This window comes from Cupressus sempervirens, chromosome 10 (assembly GCF_028749045.1).
Source record: "Cupressus sempervirens isolate cs-2001-9-10 chromosome 10, ASM2874904v1, whole genome shotgun sequence".
NCBI lineage: Eukaryota > Viridiplantae > Streptophyta > Pinopsida > Cupressales > Cupressaceae > Cupressus > Cupressus sempervirens.
Window position 1 is genome coordinate 988,960,685 of NC_143127.1, and position 11,618 is coordinate 988,972,302.

An 11,618-nucleotide genomic window follows, 5' to 3' on the forward strand; every position below is an offset into this window, starting at 1 on the left:
GTAATCAATCAAAAATTTCCTTTGATTCCATTGCCCTTGAAAATCAGCAATTGTTAGAAGATTTAAAAAAAATGAAAAACGATGACATCTGCAATGTCCAATTGAATTGACCTGGTAACAAGCCAAATCACTAAGCTCATGTGGAATTTGCATGGGATTGTTTCTCTAGCCAGGATTGCACTTGATGAATCTCATGTTCAATCTGGGACTTGGAAAATCGAAGTCAAGAAACTATCAACCATGGTGTCTTAGTTAGTGGAAGTAGAAGATTTTGGACTAGAAAAATTTCTTGAAGATAACCTATTGCAACATGTAGATGCAAGGCTGATTCAAGTTCTGAGAAAAAATATAGCCTAGAGGGTATCCAATTATACTTTTGTGATCTCAAGGATGCAATCATGCAAGAAAGATTTTAAAACATTACTAGAGCAGATAGGTAGGGACTTTCACTCCATTGACTCGGCTTTCCCTAGCCCTCTTAAAGAAGGAGATTTTGATGTAGAGATCATGGTCAAACAACACGAGGAATGCATTAAGTCTGTAAAAGACTAATTTGATCTTACATTGTTTGACTTCTCCAAGGTGGCTAAAAGTGAAGTGATGTTAGGAATCTATACTATAAGGAAGAAAAGGTGTGCGAAATTGCTTCCTACACTAATCTTTGAGAGGAGAATTATTGAAATTCAACTAACTATTGCAGAGATCTCAAGAAATGCATAATAACATAATCAAAATAAAAAAGAACACATAACACAGTGATTATCGTGGGGAAACCCTTTCGGGAGAAAAACCCCACCCTCCAAAACTTGCACAATGTATTATCAAACCAAGATGATTACAATATACTTGCAATGCAAGTTCTTACAAGAGCGCATCACCCCAACTCGAACTCAGAGAGACTCCTTCTAGCACCAATCTTGCAAACTGAACTCAATTACTCAAACACCTCCCCAAGCCCTCCTTTTATAGTGATTTAACAACCTGAAAACCACTTGTGATTTTACAAAACCATTGGCAAAACTACCATGCCACATGTTACTCATTTTCGACATTTACATTTCCAATATGAAAAACAACTAGGTTAAAATAGTAATCCCGTCCACAATTTTGTCTCTTAGTCTAGACCCCCATAAAAGTCACAAAATGAGTCATCAAGGCTCTAAAAATGACCTACCTATATCCTACTATGGACAAGAATCATTTTTGACAACTCATTAACCAATTTCCAATGTATAAACAAGTGGAAAACTTTCACAAACAAATTTTGGAATTTTTCAAAAGAAGATTGCAAGGTTGAGACACGTGTTCTCAACATGTACTCTGTGACTTCCCAGTTACCTGAACTATGTACAACATGAAGCTAGACAAGGAAATCTAGAAAAATTGTTTGTAGAACATCAAGAACCCAAATACAACCGCCATGACTAAATTCATGAATGTCTTTAGAACATGGAAGCTAGCACGTGGTTAAGGTGATGCTAAAGATGAGGAAGCACTTGACCAATCAGTGGATGACTAGTGTTGTTCTATTTATTTTCTTTCAAGACTTCTTAGTTTTTGGTTTTAAAAGGTTAAACTCTATGTCTATGCACCCTTTTTCATGTTGGTTTTCATAACTACCTCTAACTATCAAAGAATCGGGTTTTCAGGGAGATTCTTGGATAGCTTTCTATCTAAGAATCGGGTTTCCAAGGAGATTCTCGAATAGCTTTCTATTTAAGTTTGAAACTCAATAGTGCTAAGGGTTGGCAATTTTTGATGTTTATCATGTTGTGACCATTTTATCTGAATTTTATAGTTGTGCAAGTTTTCTAAGTTTTCCAGTATTATATCTGAATAGTATTGTTCTTTTTGAATGGAAATGGTTGAATGTTTGAAGATGTATGCTTTGAATATGCTCACTATTAATTTAGTATTGAAATATTGAAATTCCTTTGATGATGGATATTTCTTTTTATGGTGAATATGTATCAATTTTGATTGTTATTCGGAATGGGATTGATAGAGAAACTATGTGTTCTCTCCTTTGTATGCATTTGTGTTTATTTAATTGTTGTTATTTAGATTATTCCCTCTATCCAAGAATAGATGGGAAGCCTTATTACTTTCTGGTTAAAAGTAATTCTTACTTGGAAAGCAATTGTGATTGAAAATCTAATAAAGGAGCTTAACCTTACTAAAATTCAGAGAGGAATTGAAGAGGTGGAAATTCCTTAACTATTAGAAAATTTTATTTGTCTTGTGAGATTTGGGCATAGAATCTTTTATTTAAAGACAAATTTGTTCGCCAACAATGGTATATGTGTTCAATCTTAGGTTGATTGGTAGCCCCTAAATGTATCAGGTTGCTCATTAATTATTATTCCATGTAATATGATAAGAGGTTATGGAAAAGATGGATAAAAAGAGATTGCATTTGTGTTTCTCAACAATGAATCATGAGTGTTCTTTTCATACACAATGGAAAAAGTTTTCTTCTATATCAAGATGTAGCATACGAGTTCTTTAAATTGTGTAACATAAGTGTTTTTTTTGGCTAAAAGTTATGAGCTTCACAAAGATGGTTTTACTAAATGTTTGGCATTTGAAACAAAATGGCTTAAACATCACACACTAAGGCTTGATTTCTAGGCTAAAAGTGTTAAATAGTCAAAATTGATTTATTTTTCTAGGCTTAATTTATCCCTTAGTGTGTGATGTTTAAGGGTGGTCATTTAAAACTAGTAGAATATCCATTCATGAATACTCATTCATTTCCAATTATTTTTATAATATGAAAAAATATCAATTTCAAATCATGGATTGTAACATGGTCTTCTTGTTAGAGAAATGTAATGTAAATGGTTTTGTAGTGAGCATATGTCACAATCAGATTATGTATGTAATAATGAATGTGACATGGTCTCCTTGTTAGAGAAATTCCACTAACCAAAGTCAAGTGTAAACAGATCTATGTTCAGATCTGACCAAGCTTAGATAGAGAAAATTAATTATAAAGATGTGATATTTGTATATTGGAAAATTGTTCCAATTTTTTGAATGGACCTCACATAAGTGAGATGATTTTTAAAAGAACTTAAGAATATTGCATATTTTGTATTGAAAAAACATATCCAACTTCACCAAAATAAAAATTGAGTAGACACAAATATTTATAACTGCATGCAACGGATGCCAGCAATTGAAAGGTTCGTAGGAGCTCTATAATAAGTAGAAGTGTACTATCCATTTAGATGACTCTGCATTTATGTTTATGTTTTTTTTTTAGAGAAAAAAGGATAATCTTGGCAGCCAATAGCTTATACAGAAGTCAAAGCAGACACAACAATAGTTTATACCCAATCTATTGTTTTCTATTGTAGAATAGCTATTGCAGTTCAATTAGGGATATTTGTGAAGGAAAACAATGAGAGGCTCGTACAATGTGATCATCGATTAAACTTGGAAAACAAGGAAATTGTCCGCTATATTCAGATGCATTATTTTCTTATGCACAAGCATGTCCCCTATATTGGGGAACTGCCGTGCAAGCATTAGGCATAAATATAGTTGTAATGCAACCTTATATTTTCATAACCAAAAGATATAAAATAGCTTCACATAAAAGAACATTAGCATTTTGATATACGAAAATATAAATATTTTAAACATTGACTGAACATTATATGGATCATCAACAAATCATCATTTGCTACTAATAACATATTAACTTGCTTAAAAGTGAAGGGAAAAATGGATAAATGAGATTTTCGATAAGATCACACATGCGAATGACATATTTATTATTATATTGAGAATAGGAATGGATATTGGGAATAGGAATGGCTATAAAGTGGGAATATGTATTCCTATTTCATATTATAATTGACGAACCAAGGAAAAAATAGAAAGGAATGTTAGATTTATTACATTAATTAGGTTAGTTTCTAAATAAATTAGTTAGATATATAGTTTCTCAAAAGTTATTCCCGTAAGTAATTTTTATAAGGGAAAATAAGGTTATATAAAGTTGTTCACATATCAATGTGAAATAATTTAGTATCAATTTTGTATGCATCAGAATGTATCTATAAAATCTAAATCAATAATATCAGCATTTTATACTTTAGCTCTTTCATTTGGTATCAGAGCCAGGTACACAAGCAATGGAGAATTAACTGTGAGATGAAAATGTGTTGTGCCTAGCAATGACGACAATGTTTGTATGCAATAGTGAAGTTTTCAAATAGTACTCAAGGGCATTGCATTCATTATAGACGCAAGAGGAATAATTCTATTTGATAAAAAGAATATATGTTTCTAACGGTCTGAGGAGTCGAAGAAGACAAATTCCCTATCAGCGCATTCAAAAAAATGGATTGAGGAATGGAATCATTGCCAAAGAACACTATCTGTTAACATCAGATTACTATGTGAAAGTGAAGGGAGAAGCATCATTAAATTTAGTTATTTTTCTCTTTCACAATAAGATCACAAGCAATCCTATCATATGTCTATCTAGTATTCTGTGAGATCGTCAATTTGGAGAGTATGCGATGTTTCTATACAAAGGATTTTTCTTGGCCTTTCATAATTTGTAAATTGCTTTGATTCATATGCTAATCAACTCAAAGAACCATTTCCTGCAGTGTTGGATAAAGAGTGTTCACTTTTCTATTGTGCATTTTATTTAAGTTGCTTGATTTTCTTTCAAAGCAATCAAGAGGAAAATTAGTAAAATGTCTACTATTGCTAAGTTTGAAGGCTTTGAATTTTACACATGGAAGATTAAGATACAATTTCTTTTGATTGAAAAAAAATCTATGGGATATTGTATGTGGGTTGGTGAAAAAGCTACAAGATTTTTGCTTTAAAGAATAGAAGTAAATAGGAGGCTAGAGGCAATGGAGGTTGAAGGATTTTTATCATCTCGAGCTAGCTTCTCGCTTAGAAATGATTATTGCATGGGAATCAAATATTTGTGCCCTTGTAAAGTCAAGGCTTGATAGATTTGTGTCCCTGAAGAAAAGAGGGGGCTTGGCTATGTGATTGTCCTTCTGTGACAATAATATCTTTTTTGAATTGGGAGTCAAAAACTATCTTCAGATATGTTTCCTCATTTTTTAATGTGAGTAACTAGCAAGTAAAAAAATCATAAATTGCACATCATCAGGTATCTTTCCTCTTATAACCATAAACTGACCATCATAAAGTCAAAATTAAGAGCTGACCATCAATACAAACAATATAACCAATTATAACCACAAATTCATCAAACTCCTATTTTCTAATATAAAGAACCCCTTCCAATTATCCAAAGACAAGATCAAACCAACCTTTCCAATTACAACTGTAATCCAACCGAAAAGAGTTCTAAAGTTCACTAGAATTCAGGGATACAATAAGACACTAATAGCGCTACATGGATTACCTCCACTATGTATTCTTCATTACTCAGAAATATAATGTCCTACGTGGGAAGGTCATAATTGCTAATGGCTATAGAAAGACCAAAATGCATCCCATTGCACAATTAATTTGTATTTACTTATTTTATTAAATTCGAAAAACATTAGTTTAAAATTTTTAAATAATTAATCTATTATTTTATATATTTTGTTGAAATTTTCAGCATTTGTTCTTCATGATTTATATGTTTGGAAACTAGCAAAAATTTTGAAAAAAAATCAATGTTAAAAAAAAAAATTGACTTTTAATATATTCTATCTCGAGAATCGCCCATCAGCCTGAAAATCAGTCATCACAACTATTTATTGGTATAAAGAGAAGAGCTTAATATGTAATTGGTGTTAGAGTAATCAGTTTTTCGCACTTATTAATTAAATCACTTTGGTTTAATTAATTAAGTTTCCTATCACTCTTGTTTTCTTAAGCTATCTTGTAGGTGCATATAATTAATATTTTATTAATTATATTGTGCAACCTAGCTTTTTTAGGATTTAGTTTCCCTTTTCGGGTTTTGTGATTCCTTTATAAGGATTCACCTCTTTGTATTTTATTCATTCACTTATTGGATTATATGAGATATTGCTCTTTGTATGTCCATAAGATGGATTTGGCTTTTTGGCCTCCATAATTTTTTCTTGCTTCTGTTCTTTGCTTCATCCATGTGACAGGGTTATGCATGCAGGTGTTCTTGGGAGATTAGTTTTTCACCTAATCTAACATGGTATTAGAGCAAGCTTACTGCTCGCTGTTCGTGGTTTGTTGAAGCATTTTAAAAGCTACATTTTTCAAGGGTTTTAGAAGCTTTTTATGTGGATTTAGGGGGGGACCTTATTTTTCTGGTCACTTTGGGCTCAAATGGACATCACCGTTGCGCTCAGAGCACCCAAAAACCCCAAAATCCATATAAAATTTCTCCATTTTGGACACCGTTGGTCTGGGAGGCAAAAAAATTTGTCCGACAGGGCCGTATGGCCCCCTGCATGTTTTTTGAGGTGACAAAAATCAAAAAAAAAAAATTTAAAAATCATCGGCGGTCACCACAACCGCTTGCGGTTGGTGGTAACCGCTTGCGAGAAATCGCTGGCGGTCCCGCCGACTGCAGCGGCCCCCTGGTGGCCAGCCGGTGATGTCTATCATGGCTCCACTGCAGTGGCTCCACCCTAGGGCGGCGTTAGACCTCCTGCCACCCCAGCTGCCACTCCGCCGACGGTGCGGGGGTGGTGAAGTTTTTTTGTTTTTTTTTAATTAAAAAAAAAAAAAAAATTCTTGCATCCGGAGGCTCTGGAGATTTTTTCTCCATAACTTGAGCATACAGATGTATTTTTTTGATCCAAAAAATGTGCTGGAAAGGTGGTTCTAAGGTGAAGATGATGGTATAGGTATTTTTAGTTTTTGGTGTAGTTTGGTTGCCTATTTTGGTAGTCAAAGCTAGATGTTCTATTTTTCCTTCCAGGAGCCATATCTCGCTCATTCAGACTCTTTTCTGGGCTTGCCAGATATCGTTGGAAAGATGGTTCTTTGAGTTATTTAGTTGCAGAGGTCTTTTATCTAGATTATGCTCCAGGTTCTTTCTCCTCTAAGTTTTGCACTTTCGCACTCTGGCAAATTACTTGGATTCTACAGGTCTTGGAATCTCTTCTTCTATTCTTTTGGCTCACTCTTCTTTCTGACTTCCGAGCATTGTATGCTTCTATTCTATTGCATTCTTTTTTCTGTAAACGCATTGAGATAAAGTGTTTGATTTTGCATATCTGGGATCTTGTACACCTTGTGTTTGTTTGTACTTGCACTCAATTATAAAGTGCCATGGGGGGTCGTGATGTTTTTCCATTTTATGCTCATCCAACTTTGTTAAGTGAATTTTTCTTCCATGACATTAGCCCATGCAATGTGTCAGTGACACCGCCCTTTATCCTGTGCTTGTACTTCTATTGCACTATTGGTGTTCCTGATTCTTCTTCTTGCAGATGTTTTTTGCATTGCATTTCAGTGTTCTTGTCACCGCTCTCCCTGTTTAGCATTATGAGGGGGGGGGGGGGGGGTTCACCTATTGGCTCTATTGCTTCCTTGGTTCAGTTGAGTGATCTACGTATTCAGTTTTTGTTCCTATGTACTAGGCGGATGCAGTGGCTAGGCACCTATGCATTTCAGTGAGATGTTTCATCTACTATATAGACACTCATTCATTCCTACTTTTGGAGGTCACCTCTTCGATTCATCAGCTCTTCAGACTTTGTCTTCTCTACCTGGTCATGCACTATTTCAGTGGGGGTTCTAGCAGTTTCTTCTGACAGTGTTTGCAGCTTCATGCTTCAGAGATGCTTCATGCTCTTTCTTGTTCCTTTCTTTGGGACATTTCCTAGATTGGAGGCTTAGTTTCCTTCATCTAGTTCTTTTTCTTGTATTTGGGTACCTAATCAGGCCTTGTTGCCGGGACCCATCTTTTCCTACTTTCTTAGTTCTGCTAGGTTAGCTTACCTCCTGAGCTTCGCTTAAGTGGGGGTGTTAGAGTAATTAGTTGTTCACACTTATTAATTAAATCACTTTGGTTTAATTAATTAAGTTGCCTATTACTCTTGTTTTCTTAAGCTATCTTGTAGGTGCATATAATTAATATTTTATTAATTATATTGTGCAACCTAGTTTTTTAAGGATTTAGTTTCCCTTTTTTAGTTTCATGATTCCTTTATAAGGATTCACCTCTTTGTATTTTATTCATTCACTTATTGGATTATATGAGATATTTCTCTTTGCATGTCCATAAGATGGCTCTGGCTTTTTGGCCTCCATAATTTTTTGTTGCTTTTGTTCTTTGCTTCATCCATGTGACAGTATTATGCATGCAAGTGTTCTTGGGAGATTAGTTTTTCACCTAATCTAACAATTGGCATAGCTGAGTTGCAAAAGCATTTATTGGGGTTTATTGGGAACATCAAATGAGAATCCCATTTTATTTTTATTATTTATATTGGAGCAACACTCGTCGATTTAAATGGGGGAGGAAAGAGGGCAGGAAAGAGTTCAGTCTGTAAGTACAGAGTCTCAGAATGGTCAACAAGATTTATCACAAGCAAGAATCAAAAGAATAGAGAAAGCTACATATCTTTTAAGGAAACGGTTCAAATGATTGAGAGTGCGCCTGATCCTTAATATCTTGAGCTGATAACCATTTCATGCTAAAAGATTGCAGATTTATTACGCACTTTAAGCAAAAATGAATAAATAGAAAAGCTTAAAATAGCTAATATTCAATTTGAACAGGAGGAATTTTAGGTAATGATCAAGAGTGTTGTAGACAAATTCTCCAATGCTAACTAAAATTAATGAGTGCAAATTGAAATGAAAGTAGAAAAGAAAAAAAAACCTTTACCCCAAGTGAATTGGGGTATATGCTTGTATAATACCTACTACAACATGCCAAGCAATTCACAGAGAGAGTAATGAAGTGCATAGTAGATATGGTGACTACATTTCCATTTTTAATTTGCTAAATATAGCCACATGGAAATCCGGGCTTTCAACAATGAGATAAGATCCGATACAACTAAGAGCTGACCATGATATGTTTGTATTGTTTGTTATAAAATGCACATCATAAACTGCCATTGCTCTTGATTTGCTCTTGATCTTATTTTAGCATCAAATTGTTTGATATCATTTCTTTTGTTTTGCCAACATTTTAAGTGTTTCCTAGCATGCACAACTACTTCATTTCTACCATTCCAAATAAGCCAGAGAACTTAAAGATGAAATGACAAACCATAAACATCTTGTGACATAAAATATAATTAGTAGGATTAATTCAGTGTCGTGTCTACCTTAACATAACTTACATCAAAATGGTGATGCCTATATCCTCAATTCCATAGGATATAGTTGCTTCTTGAGCATTTGTTAAGGGAAGATTGTCATTCCCTTCAAGTACTTATCTAAACTCAAAGATTTTTTTCAGGAGAAGATGCTATCTCATCCAAATTTTCTAAAATTTTACAACCAAGCTCAAGTTTTAGCTGGATCAACTCCTCATTTGAACTTGGTACAATGTTCAATTCTTCAAGCAATTTTTCCAAAATCCTACGACCTAACTCAAGTTGTATTTCAGTCAAATTTCTTCTGGCCTCCTCTCTAGGTGTTGTAAGAATTGATGTAGAGGTGCCCTGTAAACAAGATATAAAGCTCAAGTTATTTGCCAAACAAACAAGAAGCAAAATTTAGTATGATCTGTTGATATAAATAAACACACATAAATTGAATCTAGAAACAGTACAAAGATTTACTATGGATTGCAAAAAACTATTATATGTAGACACAAAACAATTATTTACTATATACAAAAAGGAAATGCACCTACTTTTAGCTAAAGGTTCAGAAGAACCTAATGAAACTTGAAGATCATCATTCAAGTTTAATTGAGTTGGAGGTTTTTGCTTAGAAAGTGACTGAGCATGCTCCACATGCTCAGGAATTTTTAGAGCCGTTTCTTTGGATTGTTGCGGCACTTGAAATTCGAGTGCTGACAAAACACTCTGCTTCTCCACTTCAATTGGTTTCTTATTAACTGCAATCAGTTTCCATTTCATCTAGATTAAAATTTACTTACATGTGATGATAAAAAAAATCATTGAATTGAATTGACAGAGGTGTATTGTCAACTGATTCAATAAAATGGACTTAAATTACTCCATGTGGTGTAAGAGGCCATCCTTTGTCGGGTCCTTCTCATGGGGTCTCCAAGTTCAATGATGCTCCTCTTTTTTAACACCTACAGAGAAAATCATAATCAGATGTCAATTTCTAAAACCGAAATCAAAGAGAATCATGAAATGATCTCTAAAACCCAAACCAAAGAGAATCATGAATGTCTAATCTCTAAAACCCAGATAAAAGATAATAAAAAATATTTAATTTCTAAAACTGAAAAAACAAAATCATGAATGTTTAATCTCTAAAACCCAAATCAAAGAGAATCAATCATGCACGTTCAATCTCTAAAACCCAAATCAAAGAAAAACATGAATGTTTAATCTATAAAACCCAAATAAAGAAGAATGATGAAAAACTTGAAAAAAGAGTTTTTGAAACTTGGATTTTCACCTGCTTTTCATTTGCGGTGGGAGATTGCAGGGGTGCCGTCTGCTCCTCACTAATTGTAAATGAACTTGTGCGATGCTTGAGGAGTTGGGGTCTGTTTCGAAGCCTATTAGATGACTTCTTTACAGAACGCCGACGAGACAGGGAACCCATAAAATCTCTAGCAATTTTTGCATGACTAGAGGTAGCCTCATCTGGTTCTGCATGCCCTAAAACAAAGGTGACATTTTTATCTAAATCAAAGGTCACATGTTTTCCTTTCCTCGCCTTTTTCCTCTGTTTTGGCTCTGCATTTTGCACAGCTTCCTCCACAGCTGCTTCAAATGTGCGCTTCCTGGAAACGTAGTTGAAGGACCATTTAATAAGACGCTTGGCTGGATCCACAACTTTTCTCACCATCTCAGCAATCGCCATTCTCCTCTTTGAAATTTGTTCTTCTTTTTCTTCTTTCGATGCAATTGGAGTCTACAGCAAAGGCTTGTTCCTGATTTATATATAAATTTTGCGCAGGATGATTGTTTCATAGTAAGGTAAGTTTCCATTTCTTGTTCATGGCAAGTTTCCTTTGTTTTAACTTCACTTCTCTCCGCCGCACCATTCGACTTGATTGAAATTGTTAAATAAATTAGCAAGGTATCCGAAATAGATTTGAAGATGAATCAAAAGAAATCTTGAGTGAATCAAGCTTCTATGTTGGTATGGTAAAGCTGCTGCTGCTGTTTCTATTTTAAATTTTGACAATCGTACAAAATGTGATTCGTGAACTCAGTTCGAAAGAATGGATTAAGTTTTTAAACTTACAAATTCATATTAGAAATTAGTTTAAACATCTATTTTAAAAAAAATCTAAAGTTAAAAATTATATCTCTACAAGAAAATTTGAGTTAATTTTTTTAAAATTATTAAAAGACATATTATAAATGAGAATACCATATCATATTTATTTGTAATAAAAATATTTAAGACTAGGTATAATATAAAATGTCATATGACTTTATAAAAATATCATTTGTCAATTTATAAGGTCTAATTGATTTTAAAATTGTAAAATGTGGTTAAATACTGAAAAATTATAAAAA

The 11,618-nt window shown here is 33.7% G+C and overlaps 1 protein-coding gene across 1 annotated transcript; it reads right to left on the reverse strand.

Annotated features, from left to right (window-relative positions):
* Positions 1 to 6,465: 6,465 nt before the first annotated feature.
* LOC149537282 (uncharacterized) lies at positions 6,466 to 10,985 on the reverse strand. Its single transcript, XM_089806434.1, has 4 exons — positions 10,543 to 10,985; positions 10,129 to 10,210; positions 9,889 to 10,006; positions 6,466 to 6,640 (listed from the first exon to the last, which is right to left on the reverse strand). The coding sequence occupies exons 1-4, from the start codon at positions 10,951 to 10,953 to the stop codon at positions 6,466 to 6,468; spliced, it is 786 nt and encodes a 261-aa protein (XP_089662560.1). The 5' UTR covers positions 10,954 to 10,985.
* Between the last annotated feature and the right edge of the window lie 633 nt (positions 10,986 to 11,618).